Source organism: Mercenaria mercenaria, chromosome 11 (genome assembly GCF_021730395.1).
Source record: "Mercenaria mercenaria strain notata chromosome 11, MADL_Memer_1, whole genome shotgun sequence".
NCBI lineage: Eukaryota > Metazoa > Mollusca > Bivalvia > Venerida > Veneridae > Mercenaria > Mercenaria mercenaria.
In genome coordinates, this window is record NC_069371.1 from 29620298 (window position 1) to 29640021 (window position 19724).

A 19724-nucleotide genomic window follows, 5' to 3' on the forward strand; every position below is an offset into this window, starting at 1 on the left:
AGAAAATATAAGATGGGATGTAGCCTTTCTCTGCATGCATATATGTACATTCACTTATAATGCTATCCCATAATCACAGCTGACCTCCTAAATCTGGTCATTAAGTGTTACAAATCTTATCCTATTTGGTAAACAAAGGCTTTCTGCAAACTGAGGCATCAGAAAAATCGCAAAAGCTTCAAAATCACTGGCATTACGAAGGGGAAATAAAGGATGTACTAGCTAAATAAATCAATGTAAATCTCCGTGAAATACCTTAGATAGAAAAACATTGCTTTAATGCGTTATTACTCAAGAACACAAATTGAAGACTTAAAATCTTCCTTTCTATTTCTCCGAAAACAATACTCTAATTTAGGTGCTTTGTCCGTTAAATTTCGTAAACTTCCGGCAAATTTGGTAATGATCATACACCGTGATACTGTTAACTTAGAAAATCTCATCAACTGTATTCAATTTTGCTAAATTTAAAGTATTAGCTGTATTCACAATTAAATGTTATTTAGTAATAGTCATTTGTTAAGAAACAGTCGGTTTCAGAAGTTAAAATTTGTTTAGCCTTAGTAGAGTTTAGTCCACGAATAGTCCCGCCCTGGAATGAATGGCACAACTTATTTCAAGTCAATGCAATGGCAGTTGTCATATTTACCTCCCTAGCTTCCTATCTAGGCCGACTCTGCTTTGATAAAAACTTACACTAGCCGGGATATCAACCGCGACTAGGAATCTAACCCGGGTCGCTGGCGTTATAGTCGAACAATTTAATCACAAGTTATACAAATTGAAATTCGCAATGCACTACGAGGAGACCTTGACACAACAAGAACAAAAATTGATACGCGATAGATATCCCTAGGATAAAAGTGCCAAGTTTTGTTCTTGTTGTGTCAAGGTCTCCTCGTAGTGCATTGCGAATTTTAAGTTGTATAATTTGTCTCTGTAAATAAGCTAAATGTTTCTATTTCAGTGGCCATTTCAGTGGCCGAATCATTTTAAACACTGATTTAACTGTAATAAACATGTTGTACGAGGCATAAATATTTGATTAATCATTATTGAATACTACAGGCAATTCTTCAAAACAAACAAGCAAATCCGATGAATTGGTATCCTCCCCGCCTACTTGGTTTATGGCGAGGAATGGCAAAGAAATATATCCGGCAAAAAGTTAAGGATGTTACTGAGAAGCAAATAATTTCATTACACTTGAACTTAAAAATATTTTTTTTGGGTACGAAACTTCACATGTTGATAATAGATATTGATGGAAAATAAAAAATGGGGAAAAAATGTTGTTGGGGGTGCATGATCGGGTTGGTGGGGGTGACTGGGTGGAGGAGCGAGGTGGTGGGGGGATAGTACAACTGTGCATGTTGATAAATATTCATGAAAGCTTAAGGTTTAAAAAAAGAGAAAAAATGTGAGGTGGGGTGGGGTGGGGGAAGGGGTGTGACCAGGGTTGTGGGAGTGACCGGGTGTGGGTACATAACTTCACATGTTGATAATAAATGTTCAAGGACAAAAATGAAAGAAGTTTAATATAATTCTACCAACTGGTTAGTTTGTTATGTACAAATGTGTGGATTTTTAAACAACTAAAGGGCAATAACTCAGAAGTTACCGAATAGATCCTGATGAAATTATATGTGCACTACCACATTATGGTGATCTAAATTCTTTGTAAGTTTCATAGTTCTAGGTCAAATATGTCACAAGTTATGAAGCAGAAATTGCCATATTTATAGTATCCTATATAGTTAACACTAGAAACTACTAAAGACCATAACACTAGTGTTACTTGGGAAATCTGACTGAAACTCGACGTGCATTATTTTCCCTATAGTGGTGAACATGTGTATGAAATTTTATTTAAATATTCCAAACCACTTCTGAGATATGACTCCGGACGGACGGACGGACGGACAACGCCAAAACTATATCACTACGCCTTCGGTGGGGGATAATAAAGTTAACAAATCTTACCAAGATTTTTTACTTTTGAGAAGTCTGATGCCAGACCCAAATATCAATTTTATGGCGTGTAGATATTCTACGAGCCGTATAAGCGTCTGTATCACCCAGATTGATCCTGATGAAGCATGGCGTCCACGAAGTAATCAATTACCAAACTCAATCAAGCCTCTGATATTGTGTTTCATGTCGATCACTATATTCCCCCAAGGACCATAGCTGAAATGGGATACATACATTATTAAAAATAACAAGAATCTTTCTGGCTAGAGAAATAAGGACGGAAACGTATTAACGGAATGGATACCACTATATTTAGTAATTACCCTGAGAGGGCTCTTTTGGGCATGTTGTCTTTTATTAACTCAGGAAACAATTTTGAAATGATAGAAAATTTAACATTTAGATAGGCTACAGGCATTCTGAAATGATTTCATTAATAAAGGGTTGTCTATTTATTCGGAGAAAAATGAAACATTTAGCCCGATGAATTATACTCGGAGGAAATATAAGAGTCAGTTAGTTATGTTGTGTTGTATTAACGCAGAACTGAACTGATATATAGATATTTTGGGATAAACTGCAATACTGTAAAACCGCATACTTTCTTTAGCATGAAATCCTGCGGTGTGGATCAAAATGTTATTTCATGGACTCATGAATTTGTGAATTTAAAATATGAGACTAATCGAAATTTACATTTTTTGTTCACTAAGGATTTAATGTTTAGGGCTGGCACGACCATTTCATAATATTCCTAATAATATTAAATACAATATCGTATGTACATTGTATTTATACAAACAAAATAAACAACACAAAATACTGAAGAAAGACAAATTATTCTTAAAGAACTACTTTATGTATAATGATTAAACCGGCATTGCAAGTGACAGTTATTACATTTTAAGGACATTAGGGAGGAAATAGAAACTGGAAAATGATTTTAGTTCATTTAAAAGTAAAATAAGCTGTCGTGACAATGGAATGGTATAATGAAGTACTGTTTTACTTTTAATGCACATCGAGGTGTATAGGACACATAAGTGGAATTTCTGATCGAAGAACTTGTTTGAAATGTGTAAACGTGATGTAGATAAAATCTGTTGTACGATGTTGCGAAATAGGGCGTTTCTTTTTGGCAGTCCCGTTTTTAAAATATTTAAATACGAGCTAAATATTAAATTTCGTTTAAGATGCATTCTTACTAACAGTATAACTACCAATTTTAAGCAATACGAAATTGCATCATAATTTTTTATGAAAATTGACAGGTAAACTGCAGTCCATTCCTTTCACATCAAGCTGACACAACCGGATATAAAATATTTCATTTTAGAATTTATGTCTTACGTCATGCAAAAAAAAAAAACACAAACAAAAAACACACATTTCGAATGGCTTGCCAGTCAAGTCAATAGCCGAAACTATTGCCCGAGGTTCGAAAGAAAAGATGGCAGATAGTTATATCTGTTATCCACTAAGCCATCCAACAAGCACATAATACTTTAAACCATTACATTTATTTCTTATTCAGTTTTTTTTCCAAGTACATAGACGAAGTATACAATTTAAAATACATATTATTACAACATGCGCATGGCGATTAATTCTTTAAGAACAATAAGAGTACACATTATGTGACTGAGGTAAATAAGCGTGTACATTATATGTCTATATGTGTAAAAGTAAGACAGACATTTTAATGAATATATGTTTACAACGGCAGGTCATCACATCCATGTAATCGGCACATCGAAATGCACGTTTCTCTTTAGGGACCGAACGCTTAGTACCCAAAAGCATGGAGAGCAAGTCGATCAAACAAGCGTATACAATAGGACTTACTTATTGTTATAATAATATATGTACGATCAGCCTGAATTGTGTAATCTCATTTGAACACGGACAATCTGAAAACGACATTGAACCCTTAACAAAATTCATAAAACATCTGTTTTTAATTTACGAATGAATTACATTCATATAATTACATATACTGTTTTAAGGTGTTATATAATACACAACTAAATGACCGAAGCTCCTTGAAATTTGATCACCTCTGCAGATACTTGACACCCTTTGAACTGTTGTATGATGGTTGCATTGTTCTCAGGTTTACACTATTTTCTATCCTGAAATATAATTGGTAATTTATTTGTAGGTTTCGACTTTGTACTTGTGCACAGAGATCATTTTGCTACACCGGTCGTCTTTTCACAACGATAGTACACATATACGTTTAAAATCAAATGCTTCGAGTTTGGCACCACTAGGGTCACCCGCCTTGACAGTGTTTAGCCAAATATGTATCGACGCTTAGGGAAAGGGCCGGACAAAGTGAGAGTTAAATATCAATCATATACAAACATGTAATTTTGAAGTGATTGTGAACACTATCAACATCTTGTCCTTCGATCCAAGGCTTGACAAGTTCCTCATTGGTCGAGTGGTTAAGGTCTCTGACTTGGAATTACTTGCCCCTCATCGATATGGGTTCTAAATCTCGCTTGGTTGTTGATTACTTTATGTAATTTCAGAAGACGTTTGATTACAGAAAGTCAGTGGTACCACCCAGGTGTCCACCAGAGCCTGAAACAAGGCCCGAAGAAACACCTAAGATATTCTTCTATCATCAAGAAAGGTTAAAAAAATCGCTGTATGGCCTTTACTTTGTTGATGTGACTTTAAACTATGCAAGGTGTGACGTTTTCTAAAATTGAAACTGACACGAGAAACGCAAGCAAATAAAACACTCTATAATGTTATAGATTTAGCAAGTTGTTTTCTTCCAATAATCAATGCACATCCACTCAAACAGAGATAATTATCATTTAAAGGCAATTATCCAGTATTAATGGCAGTATTTTTACATGACCTCGGCCGGCAATCTTGTCGCTTGTCGACCTGGTAATTATTTCTTAAAAGCTGTAGGTTCGGTAACTTTCGCGTCGGTAGAATTCAGTAGACATTAGTAATATTCTTGTTTTTTCGAAGTCTCACTAGCTAGGTTCTGTTTGGAATTTTGCTTGTCAGTATTCATGACTATGTACTTATCGAATAAACCTATTCATTAATTACTTTAAATAACAATCTGTATGCAAGTTTAGCAAATGTGTAAATTTAGTGGAGCAGAAAGCTACGCACTTATGATCCTAATATTTTCTCATATCAACTCACAATCTCCAGCAAATATTAAGTCGACGTGCTTACACAAAGGAGTCTTAGGGAAAATGGAAATGTCAGCACACGCAAAATATAAGGGACTGATACACGTAAACACAACGGTCATTGCAACGCGTTTATTTCTGGTGAAAGTGGGAACAATACGTTTGCAAGTGCCACTTATGATATTTATACATAATTTACTATGTTTGTAGTATATAACCGCATGGTACTCCTGCAAATTGTTCATAAACTACCATACAGATTTTCTCTAGAGGGATTAAGAATGTCTTACAATTGTAATCATCTTAATTAACTATTATATTCCTACTATGTAAACTTTCCCTGAACTCTACTAGAAACATGTCTAAAAATTGATAAAGCTTAATATTTAAAAAAAAATGAATGAATTTAGCTTATATTTATTTGTTTTAGGTCGATCTACAAATTATATTAATCACTTTCGACACCGCATTCCTGATGGAATCCATCGCCACGGGAGTATGAGAGAAGAGAAGCCAGTTTCCCTTTTATTGCTGGGCGCCTAGCAAGGGAGCTACTGGTATAATTTTCCACGTCTTTGGTATAAAACGCGGTGAATTGTTAAAAGTGCATACAGCACGTACGCACTATTTGTCTTATTTTAAAAGAATAAATCATATTTAACATTCTTAAATACAAGGCTGAAGGGTTTGTTTAATCAGTAGGTTATTCCTGAATACACATATTAACCATACATTCGCTACTTTTTATGAAATGTTCGGTTTACTTCCATATTTTATTTAATTGAAAACTTAACATTTATTGACCGAGAATGAAAATGTATTCTTACATAACAAACTTTCAGGTCTTAGTTCCAAGTCAACCAGTCACATTTCTTAGATCAATAAGAAAGCATTTGTTGTTCTACAGGGAGAATAGTGTTAGATATATAAAATGCTAGTGATCTTAAGGAACGTCCTTTGTTAGTTGTACTCGGAATTTACTTAGACTGCAAAATGAGAGAATTTCATTTTGATCTACAATTGTTAAGTGAGCAATTGTAAAGAAGCTTTGAAGTTTCATATCTTAAAGGGCGAAGAATGCTTCGAAATACTTAAATTATATTTTATCGTACATTGCTAAGTAAAAATAACGATGAAGGTCGGTTGTAAATATTTTCGAAAACTCTGCATGAATGCAGAATTCATCTTCTTTTCTTAACATTTTTGTTTAATTTCAAAGTGATATCTTGTAAGAATGAAGTAAAAAGTTTATGCCAAGGGCTATTTTCATGATATATTAATAGCTTGAACAATGTTTGATAAAATGACATTCTTTTTTTTAGATTAATTCCATTAAAATTGTCATATATTGTAGTAAACCTAGTATAGCCTAAATACAGGCATTAAGAATAAAATAATTGTTATTTCGTCGAAAAATGAGGAACTGACGCGGGTATGATGAATATTATCTGCAAGAAAGGACATGTACTTTAATTACTAAAAACCTTAACAAAACTATTTATTCAGATGCAATGTGTCTTATATTTTCTTATTTTTTTCCCGATGAATTTATGGATATCAAAACGGTTTTTATCGACGCTTGTTGTTTCTGTGTAATACATTTTTATCTAAATACGACATTTAAATTTTGTCAACATGACAATGAAAAAAAACAAAACCCCAAGAAACATACTACACTCTTAATCGTTTATTTGTTCTTGAGCTTACTGTACCTAATATCAAAGTATCGTGTTATTATCATTTTGAACATATTTAAAGGCACTGACGTCGAGATCGTCCGTCAACAGAAAAGAGAAAACTTATGTATTTCAGAAAATTATTGTTATACTTTGAAGGCTTTGAAATTTTGTTACTGGCAGATTACATGTTACGGAAATACATAGGAATAAGTGGCTTTTTAATTATTTTTACATTCAAAATTTAAAAAAGCGTTTATAACGGGGTACCAGAGGCAAACTCCCTTAATTATTATATATCTTTATATTTAACCGTCGATAAGTACAAGTTACTCCGTTGTGTACTGGCCACTTATGTAGGAAAGTTTTTATTTCCCAGGCGTCCCGGGTTCGATTCCCGGCTCGAACATGTTTCTTTGTCTTGATTGTTTTAGATGGTTTACAAACAAAAACTGATGTTCTAATGTTCATACGTGTAATATGGCAAAACTTCAGTTTTAAAGAAAGATCATTTTAGCCAAAATCTGGAGTCAAGTCTCTTTAATATGTTTTAGATAATTAAAACCATAAATTACTCAATATTATGCCTACCTAAATATCGAAATCCTGTGCTTAAACATCAACAAATACGTACTTATCCTTCTTGAATGAAACCAACCTCAAAGAAAATCCAAAAAACGAATAAAAAATAAAACTAATAGTTTCCTGACAAAATAACTAGAATCACTGACTACAAAATCCATCACATAGCATTATTGGCCCAAAACAATAAATCGCTATGAAAAAATCTATTTCTTTATAGAAATGTACGACAATCTAGTGCAGCCGCTATGTTATTACGAAGTCACGCAGACAGCTGCAGTATCTCTTCTATAACTATTCCGCAACTTATTCACGCGTTGCTTATTGGAACCTTTGTCCCCGGAGAACATTAATTATAAATCGTCTTTGTAATCAGCCTCTTTATTTGATTATTCCTTTCATCATACCGCCAGATATATGCCAGAGGTAGAGTTTTCTATAGCTTTGAAAATTAAGAGAAGAAAAAGTGTTACATCTTAGAGACCTTTGCGTCAGAAACGCTTTTATGCACTTTGTCTGTGACTATAGTGACTTTGTTCTTGTCATTTAAGGCAATCGGCATTTTCCGTTCAAAAATTCCGTTCATATATTCCGTAATACTATGAGATTTCGGCATTCTCCGGTTGTGATGGAAAAGCAATGGTGTGTTATAGATAAAGGATGTCGAAATAGCCTATGATGATACGTAATGGCACGGAAATCGCCGACTGTCATAACATTGATTTTCAATTGTTAATTCTAGAGATAATTAATGAAGAGATGTTGAAGCAGCTAGAACTTAACGTGAAAGATGCCCATTAAGAGGTCTACATCTATCTGATAGAAAATACGTCATTAATGGATCAATTTGTTAATTTTGCGTAATTTAGTACTGAAGAAAAAAGCAGTTACTAATATATTAAATTTCAAAGCAAAATATACATTTCCTTTCCGGTGCGTTTTCAAAGACATTGAATTAATAGTTCACGACAATGTGGTCTCGAAGAAAGATACATGTTCAAACAGAAAACATTTAGATGAATTCAATAAATATATGCAGTGACTGATACGATTTAGAGATACAGCTGTTTTTATCATCGCAGTTCATTTTGTTTGAACGTCTGAGTTAGAAAGTTACTTAATAAGGATGCAAACACAGTGCTTCCTTTATCAAAAATACTGATGCAATGATTAAAAACCAGACGGTATTATATAACAACATCTGACATTCCCTTACCCATGAACGTTTTGTATATGAAGTATTAATTTTGACTGGTAGGAGTGGCACACATTTCTCTAAATTCAGATAAATACTATACATGTACAATCTTAGATAAAAGCCAAAAATCCAGATTTAATTGTTTTATTGGCATTCATCGCTTACTGGAAACGCTATCTTCATATCACAGTAAAGTCAAGGGGAATAGAATGTGGCTGTAACGGTATGACATATAACGCATTTACTCTTTTTATTATGAATAACTTCGCTGTTCTAGTATTTAATATTTATGTATATATACGTGTGTGTGTGTGTGTGTGTGTGTGTGTGTGTGTGTGTGTGTGACCATATTTTTATTCAATTTTTCAATTTATGTGATATACTATATTGCTCAGTATAATCTGATGATTTTTGCTAAGGGTGTAAGAGGTGTTACACATGTCATTTCTATCATAAACAGACTCAGTCAAACTGAGTCTGCTTTTACGTTGCTTGGCTGCATTCCATTATTCCAAAGAATCTTGTTATAGATCGTATTTACTATCCAAAAATAAATCTGAAAATAATAACGTGTGACAGCCTGAAAATAGAATCAACGAACTTGGAATCTATGTTGTTATGATTGCTGGTCCTTTGGGACCATTGAGTCTATTCAATCTTAACATATAAACATATAATAAAGTAAAGATTAAGCCGGTGCCGGGGTATGGGGATTCGGGAGTGGGGGAGGAGGCGTAATAGGGGAGTGAAGGGTGATGCATATTTCAATACGGCTCATGAACAGACTCAGTCAAACCAAGTCTGCTATTATTTTCCTTGGTTGTATGCTATACTTCCATAGGGTCTTCTTTTATGTTCTATTTACTATTGAAAAAGTTAACAATGCCACGAGGGTAACACTCCCTAAATATCCTTTATAGCAAATGGGTTTATCGTAACGTCCTCTCCAAGAATTGTATTCTTGTTCAGTGACTGTCTGTTTCTTTAAATGTAGTAGAACCTATTTTGTTATGTAGTATTTTTATTCGATTCTGTTAGAAAATAGCTCAAGCAACTGTCTCGACAAAGAAACGGCACACACATAAAATCTACATATAAACGGATTTTTAACACCATGTAAGTACTTCCAAATGCCCTGGTGAATATCAATTATAGGAAATCAAGAAAATCAAGGAGATATATATGACACTACTCGATATAAGACGATGCCATAAATTACTTTGCTATATATAAAAACATTATTTAGGTTACTATATTGGCTTTCTGTTGAAGTATACAATTAAAAGTATATTGCAAAAGTAGCAAAATCAATTTGTAAATCGATTGCTTATGTATTCTAATGCGCAATTATGACACTGTCGTGTATTCAATTATCAGAGAATTTTTTGACATGCGTTAAAATATTTATCGTATATACCATTTGATCAATACTTTACTCAGAATTATGAGAGAAAAAATGTGTACATAAATACAAAATTACCATGTATAGGTGCGCACAATGTATGTCTAAAAATGTTACTACCACTAAAACGTCGTCCAAGCTTTGTCGCTGAAATATCTTCCAAAACGAACACTATTTTATTGTTTAGGCTGTACTGTCGATGGAATATCTCCCGACATGATTAATAGTTTATTGTTCACGTTGTTTCTGTCGCTTAAATGTCTACCCGAATTAACAATTATATTAAATGCACAAGGCTGTTACGTATCATTGGAAATCTACCGGGAGTATGCAGCTGCACTTTGCAACACGTCTTTTGTCTCACACTTGAACTAATCAAATTATCAACAATGCGACATGGGACTACTATAAGACAGTTAAGGCTTTTTTAGAAAGTCAGGCAAATCAGGGGAATTGCAGTGCTTGCTTGGAAGCAGCTGCTTTTCCTTGTGTCAATATGCGCTGATGTATGGTTATATACCATATAAATGAAACCACGCAACATATTGCAAATATCTTCTATAATTCCATGTCATTTCAGCCTCGGTTTAGAAAAAAACTCGTTGTTAGATACATTCTAAAGAAGTTGAGATAGAGCCAGAAATGTTTTCGTATCCAACCAGATATATAGACTTAAAATAATAAAACCACAGTTATGTATTTATTGAACAATAACTGCTGCTGGAGTACAGAAAATGTGAGGTAAATGTCCATTATAGTCTTTCATTGATTAAATTCAAAGTTGATTAGCGCAATACGTTATACATATCATTAAACATGACAACTATTGCTAATTAAGCATATTAAATATATTAACATAAATCTTTAATCCTAAATCCTTAAAGTATGTGCATGGTATATGAAACCACTACGAAACCCCTTTTCGTGTTAATGTTGTAATTTTCAACAATTTTTTCCTACTTTATATAGCATTCTTGAGTAAATTACGTTTAAGTCTTGGTTTTTGTAAGGTTTTTACTGCAATCCTACACTGTACTATAGCATGTGCTGAGAATAACACATACGTACTTTTAGATCGACTATTTGAAGAATAACAAGAGCTACTCTTCTCACCTGAACGTCGCCGTCGGCGACGGTGTCGTCGTATGCGTCATATCTCGGTTAAAGTGTTTCGTACGAGATCATTTCTCAGTAGCCACATGATGTTTAATTGATATCTGACTTATTGTTATTCTTTGGTCAGTACAAACCCGAATGTTTTAATTACATGTGCTTAAAAGACTTAACTGTAATAAGACTTTTTTAAGATCTAAACTTTACTTAATGATTTTGGTTGCATAACAATTAGGAGAACGCAATGGCATTAAATAAAATGGCTGCTTACGTTCATATAACTTTCAAAACAAAACGAAAAAAAAAAACGAAATATACATAAAATTAAATTATATCGGTCAATGATATAGATTATAATTTTAAAAATGTACATTCAGTTAGCTCCAGTACCGTAAGCAAATGAGTTATTACTTTTTGTGTATTTCAGGAATTATTCTGTACACGGCCTTGAAGGCAAACGACATACACGAAATTGGTATTTGAAAAGGTAAGTTTAATACAGCGTAGGTCAGAGTCCCTTGTTTGATAAAACGGCCATAACAGGTTCATCGGCCAAAACATGCCTGTGTCTGACTAGACAGTTTTTAGATGTTTTAATCGGAAACGTTTAAATTTACTGAGCACTGCAATAGATGCAAAATACAAATATTACGAGACTCCAAGACATATGTACCTGCATCTGTTAAGGTTTTATAGCAATCCACACTTGGTATTAACTGAATCGTTTTGGGAGACATTTTATATCAAATCAATTTTCCCAAATGATATTGCCGTATATCTTTGATGTCTCCAATATCACTAAAAACGTCTGGCAATTCGAGGGAAAATGATTTTAAAACGTCTAAGTGCAGCTATTGTTATATGACGAATATCATATCTATTGGGTATTTTCTGGAGTTCTTCGAGTGATATGTTGCCTTAAATATTTCTTGTCATTTAATGTTGGAGGAAATCAGAACAAAAGTGTCTGCAAGCTTAGAAGTCTGTAATTAATATATTGGTGTCTGTGCTATTTATCGATGTCCGCAGAGGTTCGTTAATTCTGCTAATTAACGTACAAGGTTTAATATCAAATTCATGTCAAAACAACCGTAAGTATATTGAATACTCGTATTTGTTCTCTTTATTGTAGACTATTAGATTAGAGCAGAAAAAAGCATGATGATTAAAAAATCCCATATTAGGACGGATTATACCAAACCGGAAGTGACTACTCAGTGTTACATGTGAAGTATTCCAAAATGTAGTTCCATGCTATGGATGAAATCTGGTATAATGAGTAACATGAGGAGGTGACAGTTAAATTTTTGGCTTATGTTTATTGCTTATAGTATTGAGAATAGATCTAGACCATTTTCATTGTAAATTTCTTGGAATAAGTTTTATTCTTTGCGAAAAATGTCTACCTACGCATAATTGCTAAACGGCTGTTTTCATGGGGGCATTTTTAGAGGGTGATGTTTGTCAGAACAGATTATTTTTCTTATATACAACATAACATGTCAATATTTTTCTATTTTTGATAAGAAGACATGTTATGCTAAATGACCATATATGGTTTTCATATCATTGAAATGCTGTAAAGTGCTGAAAATGAGGTCTGAATGTTTTGTTATTACTATGAAATAAATAAGGGATTGAATTGGTAGAATGTAACCTATAAGTTGTGCAGGAGTAAAAATTGAAACTTGTTTAGATGTGGCTGTAAATAGGCTAGTTTTGCCAGATTATGATAGAAAATGACAATTTCAATGCAATTTAGCAGAGAAAAAGAAGAAAAACTAAAAATATTTCAAAATCACTGTTTTGGGTGTTTTTTTTTTTCAAAAAATGCATATTTATTGTTCCGCTTACAACTATAATTACAACTATTTTCCTTTTTTAACTTTTATTTTCTCTATCAATTCACTTTTCAACATGGCTGACTTAAAAAACAACATGGTCATATTTCACGCAAGTACAGAAATTACAGTAAAGTAATTACCGAAAAGAGCAAAAATTCCCATGCTCGGCCTCTTAGGCGCGTGAACCCTAAATTACTACTTGAAAATTTAACCAATTCTTCAGAACATACTCCCCCACCTTGATAAGTTTGATTCAATCTAACTTATCAATAACATTTGACTACAGAAAATTATTTTATACAAAAATGAACATTTTTGAAAAATAACAATTTTGACAAGACTACAAGAAAATATCTAAAGCTAGACACTTTTAATATACTTCATATTTACACTGATAACTAGAATATTTCACTTTACTCTTTATCATCAGGTAGAACCAATTCAGCTTCTTTGTCTCGTAAAATTATATAGTAAATAAAGCTTATGACAATTTGGTTGTTTCAGTTCAGACTTTGGACAATAATATCATTCCAGTCAACACCAATAATTATTCTTTCAATTACATGTATACAAAATTCTAGCATTCAAAAAAATCTTACAATGCTCAATATATAACCAACAATTACGAAACACCTAAAATTTTAAACCTATACATTTCAACTATTTACTATAATACTAATCGCTAGAAAACCTTTACATAAATTTACTCTAGCAACAATTGTCATGTTAACATAATTTATTGAATAAAATATTGAGCACTATATCTTTTTTTTTACGCTATTCATGTGTACCGTTTATGACTAGTATTTTTGTTAATTAAACAATTCTTGACATTCTGCGTACTTACTAATGTACTGATGTTCTATCTATTAATTTGTCTTATAAAAAGTATTTGTAATATGTGACTTTCAGATTATATTCTCCCACAACTGTTTTACATAGTTACATACATGTACATTCTCAATAAACATTAAACAATTAAGTTCATGACATAGTAAACTTTAAACAGTTCATTTTCACACAAAAAATGTTAATAACTAATAAAAAATGTACAATCTCCTAGAGACAATATTTTCTTCTAGAGTCTTTGTTTGTTTTACAATCTTCTTCATCAGATTATACAATTCCTGAAATAAGAAAAATGTTTGTCCTTGTGCCCAATCTTTATCTTAATTTACTGATTTTTAAAAATTACTGCTTCTGAGGGATTATTATGCCCTCCACACGCGAATTATGAGTAACTGTAAACATTTTCTGCTTTAGTACGCGTTAATATTATTTAATCATCAGCATTTATTTCTAATGGGCACAATTTTGTTATTGGTCGCACAAATTCTTTGCCATTCATTAAAACATTTGCTGCGCGCACATGTCCATCGCGACTTGTATGCACACGCGTAATACGCCCTAATGGCCACTGTGCTCGCGGTAAATCATTAGACGTAACAATCACGACATCGTTAACTTTCAGGTCTGGATTAATTCTATGCCAATTTTTTGATGTTCGTAGACTGGGTAACCACTCATGTAACCATCTATTCCAGAAGTGTCGAACTAACTCCTGTATTCTACGCCATCGCTTTCTAGGACTGAATTCTGTAGTATCCACACTTTCAGGAGCAAACTTTCCCCCGATTTGTCCATGCAGAAAATGGTTTGGTGTAAGCGGTATACAGTCTGCTGGATTACTAGTCTGATATGTAAGTGGTCTTGAATTGATCAAGCCTTCAGCTCCAGCAAATGCCGTCATAAGCTCTTCGTCAGTAACTGAAGCATTTTGTAATATTGCGTATGTTGCACGTTTAGCACTTTTGATCATTATTTCGTGTACACCTCCCCAATGAGGAGCAAAGGGTGGAATAAATTGCCACTGTATTCCTTTATTTGCTGTGTTTTCTATAATTTTATCCTGATCAAGACACTGCAATAACTGTTTTAATTCTTTGTCAGCACGAACAAAATTTGATCCATTGTCTGATAACATAGTTTTTGGTAATCCCCGACGACTAACCATCCGGTAAAACGCATTAAGAAAAGAATCTACATCCATTCCAAATGCAATCTCTAAGTGTACAGCTCTTGTACTCAAACAAGTGAATAAACAAAGGTATCTTTTTTCTCGACGTTTTCCACGGCCTTGAACAGTTACAAATGGTCCCGCATAATCTACTGCTACATGAACAAATGCTCTTAATGGCATATTGTGACGGATATTTGGAAGTGGCGCCATAATCTGTTCTTTTGGTCTTGCTTTGCGAAGTTTACACTTTGTACATTTGTTTTCTACTGCACGAATTACCTCCCTTGCAGATGGTATCCAATACTGTGTTGATAACACGGAAAGTGTATAGTTTGTACCACTATGTCCTGAATCTTCATGAAAGTGACGAACAATTAGTTCAGTAATCCAATCATGTCGAGGTAGTATTACTGGATATCGACAGTCATACGATAACATTTCAGCATATTTTAAGCGTCCATCACTTCTGATTACTCCTTCACCGTCAATTTTTGGATTCAATTTGATCAATTTGCTATCTTTTGGTAGTTCTTTTTGCTTAGATAAACATGTAAATTCTTCCTTATAATGAGACCTTTGAGCTTTTATTATTAATTTTACTTCTGCATCATGTATTTCATTCGCACCCAGTTGTCCTTCAATTCTTGCTGTTTTTGTACGTTTACAATTTTCCACGAAACGCATAACCCAAGCATATACCCGTACTAATTTTGTCCAACTGGAATATCGTTTCGGATCAAGCCGCCATTCTTCAATGCATGTTTGTACATCCGCGCTCTGTGTGTGCATTGTTTGTACTTCAAACTGCATTTGTTTTGACTTTTTTATTTCACTGTTCTCATGTGAAAATTCAACTTTACTTTTTGGCCATTCGCATTCATTTTTCTTCAGAAATTCAGGTGCGTTCCACCACAATTCGTTCGTTTCTAAATAAGATATTGAACATCCTCTACTTAAAATGTCAGCCGGATTTTGTTTTCCTTGTACATGTCGCCATTGTATAGGATTTGAATGATACTGAATCTCTCCAATTCTATTAGCAACAAATGGTTTGAAAATTGTGCTTCTATTTCGTATCCAATGTAAAACATTCATACTATCTGTCCAAAATGTGCAATTGTTAATACAAATGTTCAGTGCAGCACAAATTGACAATGTAAGTTTCAAGCACAGAACAGCTGCCAAAAGCTCTAATCTAGGAATACTTATTGTCTTAACCGGTGCTACTCTACTTTTTGCTGCAACGAGTCTAACCGAAATGTTATTGTCAGAATCTTCACAGCGAGCATACACTACTGAACCGTAAGCTTTTTCTGATGCATCACCGAATGCATGTAATGTTACTCTTTTTGGCTGAACATAGCTTTCATGTCTTATACATCTTGGTATTTTGATTTGTTTAAGTTCTTTCAATTCAGATAACCACCTCAAAATGTTTCATTCATTTCATTTGGAACAATTTCATCCCAATCTAATCCAGCTAACCATAATTCCTGCATCAGAATCTTTGCTCGCACGATATATGGTGCAACAAAACCATGTGGATCAATATAGTCGCTATTTTTCTTAGAATTGTTCTCTTTGTCAATGTTGTATAGTTATCCGACTCTTGCACATTGAAAATAAAACAATCTTCATTAGCTAACCATGTTACACCAAGTGTTTTTACAGTTGGCAAGTCATTTTTGTCCAGTTCAACTTTAGAAGCTCTATGCTCAGTGGGGATTTTTTCTAGTACGTCAGCCGAATTTGACAGCCATTTTCTTGCATACATGTTTGCTTTCGCCCAAAGTTCTGATAGCTGATAATACAATTCAATACCTTCCTCTACGGTAGACACAGAATCCATACTATCATCCATGTATGTTGAACTAAAGACTGTTTCTGCAGCACGTGGATATTCTTCTTTATGTAATTCAGCATTATGTCTAGAAACATATTGGGCTAGAAATGGTGATGCATTAACTCCAAACACCAGTGTTTTGAATTCATACCGAATTGGTGCTGAAGAATTCCAAAGAAACCTGTGATATGATCTGTCAATAGGGCTAATTCCTACACGTAAGTACATCTCTTCAATATCACACATAATTGCTATGGGCTGACTTCTAAATCTCAACAATACATCAAATAATTCATTCTGCAACTTTGGTCCCTGATATATTGCCTCATTTAAACTTAATCCCTCTGTTTTTGCTGCTGCATCGAAAACAATACGGACTTTAGTTGTCTCTCGATCCAGTTTAACTACGGGAAAATGTGGTAAATACCACTCACTGTCATTGAAACTTTCATTCGGGTTAACTTCCGTTATATAACCTTTATTTTGATATTTCTGTAGTGTGGTTTCACATGCTTCTTTCACAACTGGATCTTTCTCTATTTTCTTTTCTGTGTTTCTTAATCTCTGTAATGCCATTTCATAGTTATTTTTCAGAGACGGCTTTTTGTCATTCCATGGAATGGATACTTGATAATGTCCTTCACTACATGTTATCGTAGATTTTACTTGTTTCACAATGGATTCGTCTTCGACTGACATGGTACTTCCTTTTTGTGGAATGTGTTCTATTTCCCAGAATTTTTCTATCGATTTTTCGATATTTACATCTTTTTGCAAAAAAAATGTATGATAATTTCTACTTTCATTTTTCAACAGAATTTTCAACGGATCCAACACAAGTCCAGCCTAAGGGAGTGAGACGAGCTATTGGTTCACCGGGTTCCCCTCTGACTTCGTGTAACGAGTAATGTAAATCTGAATAATCTACCCCAATCAATAAATCTATTGTATTTTTTCTCTTACACACTGGAAATTGTATACCATTTAGATGTTTAAACTGTCCAGATTGTTTATTCCAGTCTACTGTTCTGAGATTTCCTGTTACACAAGTTGTTGTTGTAGCCTCCATTCCCATTTTCACTTGACCATTCAAGCCTTCAATATGAAATTTCACAGGTGCAGTTTCAAAAGTTTCTTTTCTACCATTCATAACATTTACTGTTATCAACTGTGCATTAGATACTATGTCTAATCCTAATTCTGCAGCTACATCTGCATTAATGTATGATTTTGAACTGCCATCGTCCAACAGTGCATTTACAGTCAACTGTTTACTTCCATTTTTCACTATTACTGGAACTGTGCGAAGTGAAATCCGATTTGGTACTGAGAAACGATTGTCATTATCATGATCCTGATGTTGAACATGATGACTTGTCGCATTTTCATTTGTAGGCACATTTTGTTGATTCATTTCATCTTTGTGTAACGACAAACTGTTACCCGCATTTTGATAATTCATTTCTTCATTATGTAACAACCTATTATGGTTCTTTTTACAACCTTGAATTCCGCAAACTTTCATTCTATTACATGTACTACCAGCATGTCCGTTTCCTAAACACCGAAAACACAACTTCAGATCTTTAGCTTTTTCCCAACGCTGTGATGGTGATAATTGTTTGAACACGTAACAGTTCCAAACATCATGATTATCAAAACAGACTTTACAGACCTTTTGGCTTCCTTGACTTTTTTTGTTATTTACAAAGTGAGTAGCTACTTGTGGTCTTGAAGGCTTCCACTTGTCTCCAGAAAGTCCATGAACAGTTTCGGCAGCAGCAACATAGTATTTAGCCTCCTGATTGAACCACTTTCTTAATGTTTGAACGGATTCATCTTCTTTAGATTCATAAATCCACCGATTATACCTCGTAAGCATTGTTTCAGGCAATTTTTTCAGAAGTCTCAAATACAGTGCTCCATCTCCTAAATCTTCTTCCTTTTCTGCTTCTATCAAATTAATCACTACAATATCTAACAAGTCCGCAAATTTCTCGATAGTTTTAGCACTCTCCTCTTTCATTACCGGAAATTTGTCTAATTCTTCTAGATATGCCATAACTTGCCTTCGTTTACCGCCAAACTTTCTATCTAAACGTTCTTTTGCTGCTTCGTAACTAGCTGCCGAATGCCCTAAATTTTCAATCGACTTCAATGCCTCACCAGATAAATATTGTCTTAACTGCAAGAGCTTATATTCAGCAGTAGACGGTGCACTGTCAATACAAGCATTGAATGCCGCTTTCCAAGATTCATACTTTCTTTTCTCACCTGTGAATACTGGAATTTGTACCCTTTTTAATTGCTGCCACATATCTTTGCCTAAACCTTCGGTTGTAGCACTAGCTGGCAGTGAAGCCTTCGTAGACTTTTTAAACACAGTTTTATGGGTCTCACTATAGTCTTTTTCAATTATGTCAATTTCTTCCATAACTTTTCTTTCGTTTTCTAAATCATTTACTTCTCTGTAAGATGAACACAATTTGTGCATAGTCCCTAAAGCAACTTCATTTGCATCATCTAAATAGTCCTGATATTTTCGAATTTCTTTTTTGTCCAACTCTTCATCGATATCAACGTCTAAACACCGTAAAAGTTTGTTTTTTGTCTTTGTATAGATTGATTTATGTTTAGACTTTAACAATTTCAAGTCCGCAATTCTTTGCAAAACCACTTGTTTTTCTTCTTCGCTGAGCTCCACAGCCATTTTTACACTTCAGAGTCAATTTTGTGTTTATATTTTTTAAGTCCTATTATCATAACCTCGCTCTGCTACCATTTTGTTCCGCTTACAACTATAATTACAACTATTTTCCTTTTTTAACTTTTATTTTCTCTATCAATTCACTTTTCAACATGGCTGACTTAAAAAACAACATGGTCATATTTCACGCAAGTACAG

At 33.8% G+C, this 19724-nt stretch overlaps 3 protein-coding genes across 4 annotated transcripts in view; all 3 read right to left on the bottom strand.

Annotated features, from left to right (window-relative positions):
• LOC123531845 (5-hydroxytryptamine receptor 1D-like) overlaps positions 1 to 19724 on the bottom strand; it is a 241177-nt gene that overhangs the window by 168554 nt on the left and 52899 nt on the right. Inside the window, exons 1-2 of one of the 2 annotated variants that reach the window (XM_053517048.1) lie at positions 7409 to 7636; positions 1984 to 2190 (exon numbers count right to left, since the gene is read on the bottom strand). The gene's annotated coding sequence lies outside the window, so the exon portion shown is untranslated. Of the gene's footprint in view, positions 1 to 1983; positions 2191 to 7408; positions 7637 to 19724 lie in introns of those variants that run through there. The other variant, XM_053517050.1, reaches the window with a different exon arrangement.
• On the bottom strand, positions 14236 to 16071 carry LOC128546731 (uncharacterized). Its single transcript, XM_053518008.1, has one exon. The coding sequence runs from the start codon at positions 16069 to 16071 to the stop codon at positions 14236 to 14238; it is 1836 nt and encodes a 611-aa protein (XP_053373983.1).
• Positions 17622 to 19529, bottom strand: LOC128546732 (uncharacterized). The gene has a single exon (XM_053518009.1). The coding sequence runs from the start codon at positions 19527 to 19529 to the stop codon at positions 17622 to 17624; it is 1908 nt and encodes a 635-aa protein (XP_053373984.1).